Source organism: Suricata suricatta, chromosome 2, assembly GCF_006229205.1.
Source record: "Suricata suricatta isolate VVHF042 chromosome 2, meerkat_22Aug2017_6uvM2_HiC, whole genome shotgun sequence".
NCBI lineage: Eukaryota > Metazoa > Chordata > Mammalia > Carnivora > Herpestidae > Suricata > Suricata suricatta.
The window spans coordinates 21,198,017-21,217,504 of record NC_043701.1 but is presented as its reverse complement, the minus strand read 5'-3'; the positions used below and the strand labels follow the sequence as shown (position 1 = coordinate 21,217,504).

General features: G+C 43.9%; 1 protein-coding gene across 6 annotated transcripts in view; it reads right to left on the bottom strand.

Moving 5' to 3' along the window:
• Nucleotides 1–19,488, bottom strand: part of LOC115278817 — a 172,850-nt gene that overhangs the window by 15,052 nt on the left and 138,310 nt on the right. For 4 of the 6 annotated variants that reach the window (XM_029923303.1, XM_029923315.1, XM_029923313.1 and 1 more), the window contains exon 8: nucleotides 12,211–12,646. In XM_029923303.1, coding sequence (XP_029779163.1) covers nucleotides 12,372–12,646 — 275 coding nt within the window. In that variant the 3' untranslated portion in view covers nucleotides 12,211–12,371. Of the gene's footprint in view, nucleotides 1–1,663; nucleotides 1,680–10,595; nucleotides 12,021–12,210; nucleotides 12,647–19,488 lie in introns of those variants that run through there. The other 2 variants (XM_029923325.1, XM_029923308.1) reach the window with 2 other exon arrangements.

The window sequence follows — 19,488 nt, the reverse complement described above, 5'->3', positions numbered from 1 at the left end:
ACATAACCTGCTGAGCTGAGGACAGCCTGCATCTGGTCCGCTTTTGCCACAACTGCCTGAGGCCCTTCTGTCACCTGCCCTGGGAATCGTGAGAGTTACAAGAACTAAGGCGTGCCTTTTGTACCTCAATACCGTGGGTCTCCTGTGGTCATCTCCCTCGTGAAAAATACATTAAAACCCAGCTCCCATCGGAACGCAGTCAGACCAACCTTGGAAATTCAGCTTTCATCCTGCTGAAACCTTTCTCTCAGATGCTTCTCAATCAATTTATCAAAATCTACTGTTAGCTGAGGGTCCACAGTACGTCTAGCAGTCTTCTGATGACAAAATAAATTACCCCCTTCATTCTCTGCACTCAAGTCATTTATACCTCAGATGCTCCTTCCCCCCCTCCTCCTGGATGCCTACACCTTTTCCTTCACGGATGTGGCTTTAGAAAATACCGTGCATTCACAAACACAGGAAGCTAACAGCACAGCACCCGGCACACAGCAAGAAAGGCAGAGCGGTCTCCCTTCGGACAGCTGGGGCAGATTCACCTGGGTCCTGACCTCCATCAGCAGTGTGCCAGGAACGCAACCTTCACCGTCATGCCCTCCTGTTGGCAACTGGCTGTAACCCCCTGACTCTGGGGGTAGGACACTGCATTCCAGCTTCATGTGCAAGAGTATTTCCTGGTCCAGCTGCAGCCTGTGGCCACAGCAGAGGTCATAACCCTGGCAGCAAGCCCCGGAGGGAGATGGGCTCAGAGCCAACAATCTATGATCTAACTCTAGTGCCAATGTGGGTTTGTCGATGGCCCTCCGAGCAAATCGTGTTTTCCCTGGCTGGGACTCGGCTTCCTTGCTTTAAAAAGGATTCAGTATTTATTGCAGTAAAATTAAGCACTTTCAAAGTTCTGCCAGATCCCCTGGAGAAACAGGGTTTATTAATACCAAACAAATGTGATGTTTAAAAGGCAGGAGACCCGGATTCCAGTCCCTGGCCCACTACTGACTCACTGGGTGGCTGCAGGCAAATCACTTAAATCAAGTAGACATCACATTCAACAGACACAGAATGGACACTCGGTAGGTGGGCAGTGCTTTGTGGGGTCTGAGGCCAGGTTCAATGGTGAAACTAAGTCAGTACAGACAAAGCCATGTGCTAGGAGCCATGGCCTGGAGAGCCATGTTGTCGCTGGGTTCTAAGTGGCCACCCTGAAAGATGACCCTAAAATTTTTTACATCTTGAAGCTGACATAACTGGTGAAACTTATTTCAAAGAGGGGCAGTCCCACATAGTAGCCGAGAGCACAGCTTGTAGGAGCCAACTCTATGGATTTGAATCTTGAGTCCACCATTTATGAGCTTTAGTTTTCTCATCTGTCAAATAGGAATAAATAGTATCTACTGGTCACACGGGGTTGTGAAGATTAGATGAGTAATTACTGGTACTTGGGATGTGAACATTAGCTCGTAGCCAGAAGTTAACAATCAAGTATAATTAAGCGTATGTTTTTCCATATTACAAAGCAAATTTATATATACAGTTCCATTTGCACCTCATGCGACCTCTGGGAGAGGTAATAATAACCCCTAACCTTTATGCGGCCCTTTGGAGTTTGCAGAACGCTTGCCCTATTTTCCCTGAAGCTCCTATTCTCATTTATTCTCTTACAAGTCACACTTCAGCAGAGACTGGCAGATTGGAAAAAACAAAACAAAACAAAACAAAAAAGCAGCGTTAGGAAAGAACAAAATCTCTTAGGTAAATATCTCAATGGAGATTCTAGAAACAGCTGGAGAAGTAACGATTTCGATGCCATCCGCGGGCTGGTGTCTCTAGCTCAGATCTCTCTCCTGAATTATAGGCTTTCATATCCACCGTCTGTCTACCTGGCATCTCCATGAGGATTGTAACGGATGTCTCAAAGTCAATGTGTCCTAAACAGGACTCCTTGTTTCGCCCCCCTCCCCCGCAGACACAAGACAACGGGTGAGCCAGGATACAGGCACACGCACTGGTACGCTGTAGCAATGTATATGAAGGACCAGCTACCTCCACACAAGATGAGAGAACTTTATAAACATGATATGGAGGGAAAACGTAACCTGCAAGAAAACTGTACATGTTTACCCATCTCAAAACACCCACAGCAACGCACATTTATATGATAAAATGTTCAGAAAAGTCAAGAGAACTCTAAATACAAATTTCAGAATTGTGAGGAAGAAAAGTCAAGAGAACTCTAAATACAAATTTCAGAATTGTGAGGAAGCCAGAGAATGGTCGGAATGAAACAGAGATCCAAAAGCATCTGTAATGTTCTAATCCTTAAATTGGGTGGTGGTTCACTGGAGTGTATTATTTTGTCTATTTTTAGAGCTTGCCTATAGATGTTACATATAATCTTCTATGCATATAAAATAATCAACCAATTAAAAAGAAATACAATCTATAAAACTGAATTGTGTTGAAAGTTACATTTCAAAATGATAAGCTAAGCAGTGCAGGGAAGTCAATCTTGCTACAACTAGGAAGAAATTAATGTACACTAACAACACTGGTAATGGAATAGAATTACTTGATCAAGGAGGACTAAAGCACACATGTAGTAGGTGGATCAAATGCCAAGGGAAAAATCTTCTGACCAGGTTTACAGGTCAGAATAAATTTATTTATGGGGATATTTTCCCTATTTTGCTAGGCTTGCCTTCTTCAAAACAAAATGGATTAGCGTTATTTGTTTAGTGTTTCCTATGGTGAGCAGACAGTCCAAGGCCGCTAAGGATGGGAATGTCTAGCTGACCTGCCCACACTCGAGGCTGAGGTTTGTGTAGGAGAAGCTCAGAGCCACACCTGCTGAAGGCCCACAATTTTAGATTCACTCCTCTCTCCTGCATCGGCACTGACAGCAGGCGAGGTTTGTTGTAGCTAGACTTAAAATATGCTTTCTTCTTTGTAGAACATATATGTTGCAAGTTTTAAGTGAACAGAGTATCAGAGTCTATTTTAGAAGGAAGTGACCAAGCTGGAAACAGCACTAGGCATGATGTGCCTTGTTTATCTATCTGTTCAAACAGGCATAAGAGGCCTGTGCATTTCTTGTCCTTTTCAAATACGAGCTGGGTCTATTTGAGTGGCCAGGGAGGAGACGGTAGTTTGATTTAGATTTGGCATGGGTTTAGGGGAAGAAATGTCTTTGTAGCTGGTCCTAAATATTACGGTAACTTGGACCGAGTTAGTCTCCAAGGGAGAAGTCGCCACATGTTGTAACAGGAGCCACTGGGCTTGGCAAGGAAGGCAAGGAAAGAGTTGCAATTAAAGCAACACCATTTCTCAGGGAGTCTGCGTGGCTCACTCAGTTGAGCGTCCAACTTCGGCTCAGGTCATGATCTCCTGGTTTGTGGGTTTGAGCTCCATGTCCAGCTCTGTGCTGACAGCTCAGAGCCTGGAGCCTGCTTCGGATTCTGTGTCTCCCTCTCTCTGCCCCTCTCCCACGTGGACTTGCCTTTCTCACTTTTGCTCTCTCTCTCTCTCTCTCAAAAACATATTAACATTAAAAGAAATCCATAATATGAGGATAATATTATCTCACTGGGTAGTTGTACGGATAAAAATCACAAACAGCTATAAAGCAATTAGGTTAGTACCCAATACACAGAAAATATTCCATAAATGTGAGCAATAATTATGTATGGCAAACCCAGTAACTTTATTATCTTGCTAATAAAAACGAGAGCCAAATAGCAAAACAACTGAGCCACACCAGAGGAAAGCAAGTTCTTTCTTCATCTCTCCCATCAAATTTATGTATCACACGGAGTACCCTCACATCCTTTCCACAATTCACTTTCCTTGACTATACAACAAATTATTTATAAATAAAAGTATATATCTATATATGCACATGTATGTGTATGTACATATATGTATATACACATGCACACACATATACACCAAGAACACCTAGAGAGACCTGATGCAGTTTTTTGCTAATATCAACGGCAGCTGAGCAATTTCAATCTCCGTATCTTCCCATCTATAATAAAGGTTCTCCAGAGAAACAGAAGCAAATAGGATGCACGCATGTGCGTGTATGAAGCGTATGAGTCTGTCTCCATGTGCTTGCATGGTGGAGAAAGAGATGGAGACTGACAGAATGACAGATTATTTTAAGGAACTGGTTCGGGAGATTATGGGGGCTGGCAAATTTGAAATCCACAATCAGGCTGGTGACCCAGGAAAGGGTCACGTTGCAGTCCAAGCTGGAAGGCTGACCAGAGACAGATTTCCTTCTTCCTTGGTGGTTGGGGGGTGGGGGGTGGGTAGGGGTCCCAATCTTTTTCTCTTAAGGCTGTCACAACTGGATGAGGCTAACTACAGAGGATCATTTGCTTTACTCAGAGTCTATGGCCTTAAATGTTTAACCTCATCCAAAACTAAATGACATCTATCTACACTGGCGACAGGCACACCGGGGCTTCACCAGGCAGCTGGGTACCATGACCTAGCTAAAGGAGACACATAAAACTGACCATCGCACTATACTTGCAAAAGAGGTGATGTTCAGATGGTTCTTTGCTGTGGGAACATTCTCCAGAACGCATAGCAATTCCACTCTGAGGCTAGCTTAGAGGCAAGACATTCCGACAAGGCCCCCACTTCTCTGCAGGTGAACTCTCCATCTGAAGAAAACCTACAAAGGAGATGCAGAAAACAACGGCCTCTGGACAGGAGGAGTCAGGGGGAACAAAGGCACTCCAGTCACAGAGGGGACCAAAACCTTTAGAACAAGGGCTGCCACCTCAGTGCCCAGAGCAGCTGGGCATGTAACACAGACGAGGGACACGAGCAGGGAGGGCACGGTGCACACTGCATCCCAGAGAGCTGGCCCTCGGCTGCTTCCGGGCAACCCAGGTCCCGTACTCTCCCTGCAACACAGCCCAAGGCCGCCACCTGCCTCAGCGCCAGGGCATCGACTCAAGTCCGGAGAAGGGGCCCTGCCTGCCAGGACGACAGCAGCATGAGCTGCAGTATGTTCCCCACCGCCCCCCGGCCTCTGTTTCACTTACATCACAGAATTACCGTGAATACTCAGGGTAAAGTGTCTAAAATGTGATGGCACATGTGTGCATGTTATATGTTACATATAACATACATGATCAATAATTATAACATATGTCTTTGTTTCCTTCGTTGCTTCTTTTTCACCTTCGTTTGGGTAACACTAATGGTGCCCGAGGCACTGCTTTACAACTCATCTTCTCCTCACAACGGCCCTGTGAGGCAGGTATGCATGTTACAGAGGAAGCACGGAAAGGGGGAGCGGTTTGCCCAGTGACACAACCAACATGCAGGAGAGACTCCTAGAAGGTTGTGGAAGAAATAACAAAATAACAAGACCCATTATTAGATGCTACAGTAGATTCACCCCTCAAGCTACCATATGCCTCTTTTCTTTTCTTCCAACCAAAAACATGTTCAAGTGGGGGTGATACTTGCTGCCTTTTCTCAGGGATTCCCGAACACTCTTTTTTTTTTAAATTTTGTTAATGTTTTATTTATTTTTGGGAGAGAGACAGCGTGAGCAGGGGAGGGTCAGAGAGAGGGAGACACAGAATCCAAAGACAGGCTCCAGGCTCTGAGCTAGCTGTTAGCACAGAGCCTGACACAGGGCTCGAAACCACGAACTATGAGATCATGACCTGAGCCCCAGTCAGACACTTAAACAACTGAGCCACCCAGGCGCCCCCCTTACATTCCTTAAGTCAACAAACAACTCCAGGCTCGCCAACCGGAAGGCCCCTCACCAGTCCTTTCCTCCTGAGCCCTGCTTGAATGGCCGCTGCTCCTTCTTTGGCACCAGCCTCCTTTGGCCTTCCAGAACTCTGCATTTCCATGTTTTCCTCTTTGAAAATGCCTCTCTGATCTCCTACCACCCCTAACGTCCTCTCAGCGGTCTGGTCCTGGGTCCCACTCACTGTGTCTTTGTGTCCTTGCTCATCCTCACTCACCAATGCTGTCACACGGCCTGTGGAAATCACATTTTCAGGGCCCACCTCAGTGCCCAGCCTCCACGCCTCCTCAGCCGACCCACACGCTGACCCTCTCTGCTTCAAGTCCGGTTGACCACCTCTGTGACCACCACCTCCACGTGAAAAACACGTCCAGCGCAGGGCGGAGTCTCTTAGTTCCTCAACCCCCTCCTCTCCCGAGGCCAGCTTCCACCCTCTGCTTCACCCATGCACTCTCATGACCTTGCTTTCTTGTCCTCCCTTGTGTACCCCACCCTTTGCCCCAACCCCCGTCCTTCAGCTCTCCATTACTTCGGATACCCATTACTTAGAATTCTAGTTACCCAGGATGACCAAACCTAACAATCCTCAACCCCAAATCTGACCCTCCCACCCTGTCTCCTCGGCAAGTACCAGTGACAGCACAGGCGCCTGTCAGAAACTTGTGTGCTGACCTTTGTTCCGCTGGGCCATTTCCTGACCTAGCTGCTGCCCACCTCTCTGACCCTCTCTGGTGTAAGCCTCCCTTGTTCCAGTCACATCGTGTCTAGTTCTTCAGATGGACTGTGTTTCTCTTTTGCCTCTGGGTCTAGTACATTCCCCTGTCTCGAATATGCCCTTTCCCACTCTCTGTTGGCACTCACCCTTGAGTGTCATGTTAAGTACTACAACCTCTTCGGAGACCTTCTGTGTCTCCAGACTTGGTTAACTTCCCCTCAGGTCTGCACGTCCCCCTGCACTATACTCAGCCCACAGGGTGGCGTTTCACTCACTAGCCTGCAGTTCTGTGAATCAAGACTAGGGCCGCCTTGTTTACCACCGGATTCTCACCATTCGGCCAGGGGCCACAGGACACTCAACAAGTGTTTACTGAGTAAACAAACAGTCAGGTGATTCTTGAGCTCTGGTTGTCCTGACTTTGTCCTGCAGATTCGTTTCTGTCTCCAGTTACCTGATGGACATCTCATCAGCCTCTATACTGAATAGGTACAAAAGAACAAGAGATCACCTTTTCTCTCACATCTCCTCTTCCTAACCCAGCAGAGAGAACGCAGGAATGGAAATCAGGGTCGCCTGTGATGCCCTGTTCTATATCCTATTAGCTTCTGTACTTGAGACAGATCTTTTCTCTGAGCCTTGGTTTTCTTAAAAATTTTTTTAAAAACTTTGTTTTTTATTTACTTTTGAGAGACAAAGAAAGACTGTGTGAGCAGGGGGGGATCAGAGAGAGAGGGAGACACAGAATCTGAAGCAGGCTCCACGCTCTGAACTAGCTGTCAGCCCAGAGCCTGATGTGGGGCCCAAACCCACAAACTGCGAGATCATGACCTGAGCCAAAGCTGGACGCCTAACCGAATGAGCCACCCAGGCGCCCCATGAGGCTTGGTTTTCTATATCTCTGAAATAAGGACAAAAATACCAACCTTATAGAAATAGGATACAACTGAATGAGATGATCTATGTGAAATGCCTGGTGAATGGCAGAGAAGTAATGAACAGTGCCTGGGTTCTAAAATCTGGAATTATTTTTGCTTCCACCCTCCCCACCAGCTAATCTCTGTTACCCAGGGAGTGCCTAGAGCCTACCTCTGGAACCTGTCTAGTTTCCTCCATTCCAGTTGTCCCCCCTCATCTGAGCCCTCTTCCGCTCTGTCCTGGATATCTCACCGGCTCGCATGGCTTCCGCTCGTCTTCTCTCACTGGCCTCCCTCGCCCCCCACCGCCCCGCCCACACTGACATCCTCCAGAGAGATCCCACTGTCACTCTCCTGACCAGAACACTTCCACTGCTCCCTAATGGCTTGGGATTAAGTTTAAAGCATTTCGTTGTTGGACATACACGGTCCTCCTGGATCTGGCCTCAAGGGACCTTGGCTGCCTTATCTTCTCATTAGTAATTTTTACACACACGGTTGCCCGGCAACAACCAATCAGTTACTGCCTACTGGGTACACTGGAATTTCCCATCCCTCTCTCGGCCTTTCCTTGGCTTTCCTTGGACTGGGACACACTCCCTCTGAGTCTTCTTTCAATGTCCAGCTCAAATGCTCCTTAATCCATAAATCATTTCTTGATTATCCTGGCCACAGACAAGCTTTCTTTTCTGCAAACTCGGGGCATGTTTAGTCAGCTCTCCATATTAATGCATGTATCTCTCGCTCTCTGTTCATTCTGTCACCTGTGCACAGACTCTTACTCAGAGCTCCACGAGGGCAGCCTCATGGCCACACCCACACTGCCACGCTCAGAAAAGCACCCAGGAAGTGGTGGCTGTAGGTACAGCCCTACAGAGTCCTGAGTAGCACCAGTGTCCAGGGTCTCTAGCCAATCAGCTCAGCTTCTGATCAGCTTCCAGAACTGTGCCTGGCATAGAGCAACACTGCACAAGTAACTATTAAATGAACTTATCCACAGGAAGCTCCACTCTTAGCCAGAGGACAGGAATTCTGTCCCCATGGCAGGAAACATGACAGAGGACATGAGAAAGCCTTTTCTCTCCCACGACATACTTAGGGATGTACAACCTTCAGGTCTCCTACAAGCTATTCAGCTCATCTTGGCAATAACCATGGCACGTCATGCTTCGGTATCTTGAGTATTTCAGAAGTACCTGATTTTAACATGTAAATAAGAACCATTCTTCAAAACAGTCTCTTTTGGAGAGTAACAGAATTATTCTCACCATGTCCAAAAACAATTTTAGACCTCCCTTTTATATAGCCACAACTTCTGGTTAAAAAAAAATAGGTTTATTATAGAATGAAACACCTTTTCTCAAAAGGCTTTCAAGTGGCTGAGAATTTATTTCAGAAATAAATTCCAAGCTCCTCATCCTTAAAATAGAAAAGTTTTCTCCCCCCAGAGCTTTCATTTCAAAAATTCTATTATGTAATGCCCTTTATAAGTCATGTGTGCAGCAATTCTCGTTTTTCCATCAAATTTTATCTTAACCCCTTCTCTGGGCCCTTGCAACGCCACGTGTGCCTGTGACGGTCCTTGTCGGTAAGGAGTGCCACCTCCTCATACATCATTTATCCCACTCAACTGGGTCTTCCTGGAGGGCCAGGTCTGTGGCGGGCCCATTTCTGAATCTGTAGTCCTTATGACTGGAACAGGTGCCTCAGTAGAGGTTTACAGGAATCAATGACAGCCAGTCAGTTATGTGATCATCAGACCTAATTACTGTCTCCCTCCTATCCTCAAAGGATAGAGAATTTCTACCAAAGTGGGTAATAAAAAAAAGCAAGGCTCTTAGGGCAACAGCGAACAAAACGTTCTGAGTGCGGCTCTGGTGAGGATGCCGTCTCTACAGCAGCGGTTAAATGCTTCCCGGCGGACACAGCGCTTTAGGGCGGCAACAGTCTTGCGTATCTGTGTGTCTTTTGCTATGTGTGTTAAAATATTAATCGCGTTACTTCAAAGTCACACTTTATAGATGTGATTCATTTCATTTGTTTACTTCGATCCCCTGAAATAAATACAGGATGGGTTCAAACCAAATTGGTTTTCAAGCACACCTTAGGGACGACAGTTGGCGGAGTACTGTCTGGGTATCTAAAACTGTGACATAAAATAGATGCGAAGACCTGCCTACTGGGCACTGTGTACCCGTCAGCAACTGGGAAATGGTCTACTTTTCACAATCATCCAATCGCGCACACTGACGTCACTGCAGAGCCCACACGCTGCTCTGCTCAGACTCAACAACAGAAGCATGTCGACGAGAAAGCTCGTAAGTTTAGGACAAATCAGGGGGAAAAAAACCTTTAAATAAAATTACAGATATGACCCTCACATTTGGGCTTTCCAAACATTGAGGGCTTAGGAGACACCACAGTTCCTTGTCACGGAAAGTGGTAAAAACCAGCATATTCTGGAAAGTCCAAACCTACTGCAGCTAAACAGAGTATGTCAGGGCTGGATCTTTTTACATCACGGTTGACACTCTGCTTACGTACATAAGAACGAAAACCAGACCCCACCACAGGTTTAAGACTTTTTCAGTGATAATAAAGTTTTTATCAAAGACAAAATGTTAGTTCGTATTCTCTTAAATATTTCTGAAAGCAGCACATATTTCTTCCAGGTGGAAGCTGAGGCAAGAAAGCTCAATCATTTGGTCAGAGCCCCCTACATTTCAAAAGCAATTAAAAGCCATGACCCCAAATCAAATTCTCCAATAATCTATTCTCATGAAAAGGAGCTAAAAGGCTTACTGCCCAACTAAAGGATAAATCCGTGAATTATTTCAATGACTGGCCCAGTAAGCCTGAGCGGACGTCTCGGTAACACGGCCATGTGTTAACATCCTCGTCCACAGCCTCCCCCAGGATGACACGTGAATGTCACTGGCCGCAGGTAGCCCTGGTTTTGTTAAGAACGATATTTCTGTACATCCCGCCAGAGAGCTACCATCTTCTGCTTATGCCCAGTCAAGTGTTAAAAAGTTTCTGCACAAAAAAAGCAGAATCAGTAAAACTAAAAATCCCTACTTTTCTGCCAGCAGTGCCCTCAGTAACAGGAGCAAAGACACGGACACAGAAATTACAACACTCCCAGACACAATTCAAGCAGAACTCTAAATGGATAAGCACACGTTATGAACTTTTTTTTTTTTTTTGCAAGTGCCTTGCATGCTTCTGTTACTATTCAGTCTGAGATAGACAGATCATCAATGACCTTCTGGGTCACTGACTAGGGAGAAAGCGGACTATGAAAAAGAGTGGGAGAAAAACTGAAGGGGGGTGGCTTCCTTCCACCCCAGGCCCCCTACTGCCCTGAATGAAAGAAGACAGATGGCAGGCACCTTCGCCTTTAATTAGGAGGGCAGCTCAGAGGCTGACGGCCCGGCTCACTTGGCACTAACTTTAACAAACCGTTTTGAGGGTAATGCTCTGCTCATTCACCCTTGTTTCAAACTGTTCTCGATCTTTAATTTACAAACCAAATCTCGGTAAGTTTAATTGTGACAAACTACAGCTCTGAGTACAGCACTCCACAAAAAGGTGTTTAAGGGAAGTTTGCTGAATAATACGTAGACGGTCGTATAAAGAGCCCGGAGGGTTTTAAATGAAAAAACATACACCCCACGTCCTACCCACCACCACGCTGAGATAAAACGTGAATTCCCATGGCCCTAACTTAAATTCACACCGCACTCTATACTAGACTGAGAAATCAGACTCCCGATTCTGCGCTCCCAACAACACACCGCAGTTACACTGTCTCCTTCTACCTTCGAAGTGGGACTGCTGGCAGCTGAGAAAAGTCCAGAAATCTCGACGGGAAAAACAGTCCATTTTATGAGGAAGGGTAATCTAATTACAAATCGCAAACTACTCTGCATTTCCATTTGTTCTGCATTTTCAAAACCACAGAGCTTTGTATTAATTTATCGAGCCATGCCCCAGCCCTGGAGCTAGGATCAGATAAAACACAAACAAACAGAAATGGAAGACAGGGGTCAAGTGTCAGAATGAGGCTGGTGTCCTAAAATCCCCTGCACAGGTGGTGACACCTCTAATTTTCCGAAAGTCATACATTTTCTATAAATCTACACACAACATGAACCTCTCTAACATGAAGGAAAACATCAGTTTCTCTGACAAGTTTAGGTCTTTATCCATTTTATCCCATTCTTTCAGAAAGACTAATTGTGGGTTTGTTTGTTTGTTTTCCAAATCACCAAATAATGTATATTCTTCAGCTCCTTCCCATTTCCCATCAGGTTTTGAAGCTGCAGCCTCTTGTGCAGCGTCTGCAGCCCCCACGGGGCATGCTCCGTTCTCACCGAAGCCCCAGACAAGCACCCTTCCTGCTTCCCAATGGAAACAAGGACAGTGAACCAGGGCTGTTCTGCTGGTTGCACTGCTGGCTGCACCACGTAAAGAAAGCTTTGCATGTGTCATCGTCCTTTAATTAACGACAAGGTTCTTGGCTTGTTTAAAAAAAAAAACTTTTTGTTTTCTCACTGATAATAAATTTCAATCTCTTGCTATCTCCAACAAGGAAGCCAGCATGCTAGACATAGGAAGAGAGACAGAAAAAATTAAAGAAGCAAGTGGCTATTGAACAAACTTCATATCCTACCTCTAATGGGGGACCCGGGGGAGAAAACTTGGCATTTGCCAGATACAGAGTGTCTAATATAACGTTAGCAAGAGAAAACATGTAGGAGCGGTTGACGAACAAAGAAACAAACAAAACTTACTTTGTTTTCCAGCACAGTAAGCAGGTCGGGAATGAGATGAGGGTAATTCCTTCCTCGAGGCCCCTGCTTTCACTTTGCAAGCTGTGTTTATGCCGACATCCAGATTTGCTGTGGAACACTCCAAAACGCCTGCACTTCTCGGGATGGCCCAAGTTCACAGTTCAGCTCAGAAGCCCCGGGGACCAGGAACCCCCAGGCCAGATCGCGGCGACCTCTGGGCACCACGTGGCATTGCTGCTGTTGTTAGCACACACATGCCCGGGACACCCACTTGTTACCTCAGGAACCGGGCCACCGGCAGAAAACTGCGCCGACGAGTGTCCCAAGTCTCCAGCCTCTGGTATTCTCAGGTTCAAGGTTGGAAAATGCATTAAGACGAGAACCACGCAGTCAGCAGTATTCCGTGCCATTAACTTTCTGGTACTTACATGCCTGTCTAAAGAAGAGCAGAAAGTACAAAATTACCAGGAGTATTTTACTAGTGATTGTGATTGGCAGGCGCTGTACGCTGGGTCATAGCTTCTCTCTAAAACTGCATTTAAAAATCCTAGATTAGAGTTATTTTCATTTCCTCTGTGAAAACCATAGAAAACAATTTAAAAAAAAAAAAGGGGAAAAGCATAATGTTGTTTAAAAATGTAACCCTTACTAGACCTCATCTGGTTAATTTTTTTAAACCCCAAAAGTAAAACAAACAAAAAGCATATAAATTTAGTTTGTTTTGAAAAATTACTTCATCCACGTACTGTCCAGCTCATAAAAACAAACCTTCTTCCAGCAAAACTGGGACACTTTGACCTTGTTTACCGCAGTGTTTTGTAACCACTGGCTCGTAACTTCTGACATCACTGGACGTGCATTAGCACCTTCACTGCTGGCGGGGCACACGCTGCTATCTTCAGTCGCCCCTGCCTGAACAAATACTCCGCAGGACAGGAAGGACACCGGCCTCGGCCTGAAACCCCCAGAGCTCACGTGATACCTTCTGGTCACTTTACAAGAAAACAAAAGCATTGACCACCTGATACTTTTTGAGGTCCCAGCTTCTAGACCTAATACGGATCATTATGTCTCCAGACCCTCTACCTGCCCCTTTCTCGCCAGTCACCATAACGGCAAGGATTTCTGCCACGGAGCTTTCCGAACAGGAGATCCTGACCTACTTTCTCCTGATAGAAGGCTCCCACAAACTTTCCTAGAGGATACTTTATATTTGAGTCAGTTTCAGAGTTCCAAAGAGTATGACTGTATTTTTAATTTTGACGTCGGATTATTCCTTTCTTTTTTTTTTTCTTTTGTGGAATATGCTTCTGGTGTTGTATCTGAGTATTTCATTTTTAAAGAAATAATTTTCTCCTGTATGTTTGACACATTCCCCCTTCTGTGTTCCTCAACTCTTATTTTTAGATACATCCAAATCAAACCAAAGGACAGCTATAATCCCTGAAGCAAATCACCATTAAATTTGGGGGAACGGCTCCCATAATCCACATCTTTAAATCAAACAAAATTCTGGTCCCATAGAGATAGTGCAGCTTCACAGAGGAGTAACTGAAACCCCAAGTTCAACATCTCTGAAGTCAATCGGTGACATTCTTGTTCTTTTCCTCAAACAGCTTAACAAAACACCAAGTCCTCAAATGGTGGTCACCAAGAAATAAAGAGCACGGAATACATATTTGAGCAATTATGACCCCAGTGTCAGAGAGACGTAAAAACGAAAAACATCCAGAGTTAATAAAATTAATTAACTCTAAAGAATGACTTAAAAGACCCTTCAAATGTCATGCTGTTACTATGACAACTTCAAAACTGCTGTGAGAAAATGCGAAGGATTTTAAGATCCATGATAAAACAAGTGTCGTCCAGCCTTCTGGAAATTACTTTCATTTCTGTCAGGCAGCAGCAAGACTAAATGGCCATTTACAATTCTGAAACATCAGATCGTTACCTTTTGAGAGATGCTGTACCCTTCACTCAGATCATGAAAAGAGTAATAAGTAAATGAACAGCTCTCTCAGTAATGGGAACCATTTTGATTTCAGTCCTGCAACTATATACCACTCCCACGGTCTACCTAGTTGCTACATTATTTTTATAATGAAAGCAAAGTCTGATTCAATGTGAAAGGGACAGAACACACACAAAAACTCCCTAACCATCTCTTATTTCCAAGTACAGATAGGCAGGCACATGCTCACTCCGATTTTTTTAGGCATCAATAAAGAAACAAAAAGAAAACATCTTTTTCTTACAATTCCTGCTTTGGGGTAATTGAGACTGATTTACATTTTATGTAATCTTGATGGCTCAATCAGGAAGTAAAAATTTTAAGTGCCTGTGTTATGGATGGGAAGGATCATGTGACCTGTAGCAAAGAAAATTATGCAGTATAGGAGCACACTAAGAAAAATAAGCTTTACGGGGCTTTAAAAATACTGTCTTTGGGATTCATTGAGCCATGAATATAGTATGACTTTTGTGAAGTAATAATCTGTTTGGAAGCCTTGAAAATAAGGCCTCGGGACACCTTGAAAAATATGAGATCAAAGCAATGTACAGTGAGAAATGAAAGTTTAATTAATAAGGGAACAGTTTCTGTGACGCCCATATCCATTCAAGGTTTATTTTAAAGGCTATTTTTCTATGTTATCTGAAGATCAGGCAATACATAATTATAATCAAACAAAAGATCGGCTACAGCTGTGTATAAATACATAGATTTTACTTATTAATATACAGTGTTCCGTGCTCCCGGAGCACCAAGGAGAAAGCTGTCCGGATTCATCCAGTCCTACAGATTTCAAGTGGCCACTGTGTTTTCTTACAGCAAATACATCCTCCGGAGGAAAATGCCAGCACACTGAAATTTTCATCGGTAGCATCGAAACTAGTAAAAGATCACCGTTAACTAGTGTCTGGATTACCCTTATCTGTTAAATAAGATATGCCACACATATCAGACGGTGTTCGCTTGCTCTGGAAATCAGTGGACTGACATAGACGACTCTATTAGACAAGAACTACTTAAGACGTATTCTCTGTGCTACTTCTCTAAAATAAAGTATTTAATATAAAGATATTTGAAATTTGAAAGGTTTGGCCTGTGGTAGTTTGTTTCTCAATGCAATTTCTGTTACTGATATGTTAATAAGTGATTTATTGATACCAAAAGTAAACAATTAACATGGCTGAGAGGAGGTATTGGTATCTCATAGATATTGCTTGTATCACAGTTTTCAAAATGGTTTTCATATTTTTATTTTAGCTTTTTAGAAAAATGTGCACTACGCCTCCGGGCAAGTGGTAGGGCCAGGTCGGTGACAGGAATCAGTTCTAGGTACTTCTTGCCTACTAGCTCATCGTCCTTTAATTCTTAAGCACAAGATGTGGCTGGGCTTTCAGAAAGGAAGCTTGAGGTAGTCTAAGGAACAGTTAGGAAAGGTAATAAGCACAAATTCTCCAAGGGAGAGTATTAAGTGACATTGTTAAAGGATACTGATCTTACGTATCACGCTGGTTGACTGAATTAAGGAAGGATGAATTAGTTACCAAGAAATATCCCCCAACAGACTCATACCACAACCTAGCCCTGCCATGTGCCTAGACCATAATTTATTGAGCATAAACCTCAGAGAATACACATCTCAACTCTGTAATTCTACAGATCAGGAAATTAGAGAAGTTAAGAGACTTGCCTAGGTTGCACAGTTGACTGACAGCTGAAACGACCCAAGCTTTCTGGCTTTCCTAGGTTAGGGCTCTTTTTCCCTACATGCTGCCCTCCATCTCTAATCAGAGGTGCAAGTAAAGTCTGCGGCGAGCAGAGCCCTGGTTACTCGTCTTGGTTGTGAAGAACTGACGTAGGGTCAAGACAGAGTGGGGCTCTCTCTGGGCCACTTAGTCCCTCCCACGCGGGCCCCCTGGGCCTTGTCACTGTCATCTCGGTCCTCCACCAGCGTGTGCTGAGTCCCCTCCTGAACTGAAAAGAGACAAGTTCTGGGCTGAGGGGTAAAGCTGTGAGAGCCGGCCCCAGGCCCTCTTCCTGGCCCCTCCCTTCCACAGGTAAAGATCCCAGCCTCCTCCTCTTTTCCAGTGGGAAGATCAAGGCACTAAAGTAAGAAAAAGCACGTGTTTTGGTTCACATCGCAGCTTCACTGGGATTTTGGACAAACATGAGTAAGAAGAGATTCTAGAAAAACTAGTATTAGCTCCTACTTTATAACCTTCACCAAAATTAATTCTGTGGAGATTAAAGAGTTCAATGTGAGAAGGGGAAAAAGAATACAATTAGGAGACATCTCTGATTTAGAGATAAGAAAAGGAGTAATGAAAAAAGTAACGAAAGTCAACATACTAGGAATTGATCTGACTACATTAAAATGTTTATGTAAACACATTTACGTAAACATGTATGATCTGTAAGTCCAAAAGCAACTGAAGTGAAAGGTGAAGAAAAAAATAAAATGCAACAGGGCAATAAACCTTACACCACTTAGAAATGTATAAGGTCAACGACAGTAATGGACTATTCACTCCAAAATATAGAAGGCCAATTAACATGAAAAAGTGTTGAATTTCACTAGCAAACACCAAAGAATTCTTTCAACCACCAGCTTCACAAAGATGGACAAACAGTTAAGCTGGTGGAGTGAGGTGAGAGCATCATTTCAGGAAACGGGCAGTATCTTTTTTATAAGCCTTAACACTGCTCTGACTCAGAACAGGTCTATAAATACCACCTCAAGAAACAATCACAGATCCACAGGAAGATAATTGTACAAGAACACACTTACAGAAACCTAAAACTGCTCTTGAACATGGAGGAGAGCACTGACTCGGTAGATAAATTCCTGTGTTTAATGGAGGGCACTCAATGGCACTGGAAATAACAAAATACAATGTTGGATGAAACTGCTGGATATAAAATTATGTATGGGGGCGCCTGGGTGGCTCAGTCGGTTGGGCATCCGACTTTGGCTCAGGTCATGATCTCACAGTCTGTGGATTTGAGCCCCACATCGGGCTCTGTGCTGACAGCTCAGGGCCTGGCGCCTGCTTCGGATTCTGTGTTTCCCCCTCTCTCTGCCCCTCCTCTGCCTGCTCCCTCTCTCTCTCTCAAAAATAAATAAACTTTAAAAAAAATTAGAATTGTGTTTGAAGATGATTATCAATAATGCTTAGTAAGAAAGGAAAGGGGAGAGAGTAGGAACCACAAATGGGGTCTATAAAACCGAATCTCAAAAAGATACTAGAAAGGAATAATTTAAAAAGATTATGAAGGGGCAGAGAATTTAGATTTTTTTGTTACTTCTTTATAATATTAAGATATTTAGATATGACATTTTCTAAAATAAATTCTTATTTTTTATAACTGGAAAAATGTTAGTTAAGCTAGTGAACACGCTATAAATATTTTTCAGTCATATAACAGATTTACAAAGACCTTTTTAACAAAAGAATGCTTATACCTTATTACGTGCAAAAAAGAAATGCAAAACAATATAATCTAATATGCAAGAATTCACATTAAAAAGACAAGAAGAGTATCCAACATGATGTTAATAATGGTCACCTTTCAGAAGTACTTCTGTGAGTGATTTTTTTCTATATCTTACAAGTTTTACCATTGTCATATATTGTTTCCATGACAATAAATAAATATCCTCACGATTATAAGACTGATATGTCAAGAAGATACAGAAGGTCTATAGTCACAAAAATCTGCCCTATGACTAAGGGATTTTTAACTTTTTCAGTTTAAGAACCAGCAGCACACCCTTCAGAAAACAGCAGGAATTGGTGGTGGGGGGTGGGGATAGGGGGTGTCGAAGTGCTAACAAATCCTGCTTCTTAGTTGTCGAACCGTTTCTCCATGCAGCGGTTCTGCGGGGGTCATCCTGATGCATGAGGATCCCAACAGCAGGACATTATTAGGAAAACAGTGAAGAGTGATGGGAGGGGAGTAGTTTAGTGGCCAAAGAGAAAGGGCAGGACTTCATGAAAACAACAGAAGCATCAAGACGAAAGGGTCAAGAAAATCATTAGATCCAAAATAATTCGAAGGGTCTTGAGGAGTTTCATGTGTATCCATGTTCATAGCAGCATTACTCATAACAGCCAAAAGGTGGAGGCAATCCAAGTGCCCACCAGTGAATGAACAGATAAAATGTGATGTATAACCACGCTGCAGTATTATTCAGCCCTAGACAGTAAGGAAACTCTGACACATGCTAGAATATGGTTGGACCTTGAGGATACTATGCTAAGTGAAATGAGCCAATCACAAGAGGACAAGGACTGTGTGAATCCATTTAAGTGAGGTCCTAGCAAAGTCAATCCATGGAGACAGAAAGCAGAAGAGTGGTTGCCAGGGGCTGGGGGAGGGGAAATGAGGAGCTAGTGTGTAATGGGTATGGAGTTTCAGTCTTGCAAGATCAAAGGGTTCTGGAGATGGATGATGCCGACAGCTGTTCAATAATGTGAACGCACCTGAGGCCACGGAACTGCACACTTACAAATGTGAAGGCTACAAATTTATGTTATATATATTGCATAGTTAATTATACATAGATGTGAAAGAACAAAATCATTAGAATTAGAAGTCTTAAAAAAGGCTTCTGATTTGGCATGAAAGAGAATTTAAAGGCACAGGTACTGAAACAGAATAGACCTTATTTCTAATACTAGATTCTTCAGTGATAATTACAGAAGTCAGCTCCATAACACAGAAGATCAAAACTGAAAATAAGAAGGGACATCATGTTTCACTTGAAGAGAACATACCAGATCTCTGTGGTTTTTTGAGACCCTCTCATTATAGCCAGCTTGAAAAATTCCCCACAACTAGGAAAGAACCTGCAAGCCCAAGGAACACAATGACGTCTTCTCATCAGCTAATGGGAAGGAACACAGGAAACCGAGTGCACCCTAGAAATGTACTCAATCCTTACTGTGAACTGCATTCACAGGCCTGAAGAGTCTCGGAGCTGGACAAAGGCCCTTAGGTAAAGCTGTTTCAGGGACACAGACACCCAGAGAGTTTGCCCAGCTCACTCAGTAATGCAGGATTCAATGAAATCTCTAGAACACACTTATGTTTTGTTTGCTGGGTTTATTTTTTAAAGAGTGCCTTATTGGGATGCTTGGGTGGCCTCAGTTGGTTAAGCACCCGACTGCAGTGCAGGTCATGATCTCGCAGTTCATGAGTTCGAGCCCTGCATCAGGCTCTGTGCTGACAGCTCAGAGCCTGATGCCTGGTTCGGATTCTGTGTCTCC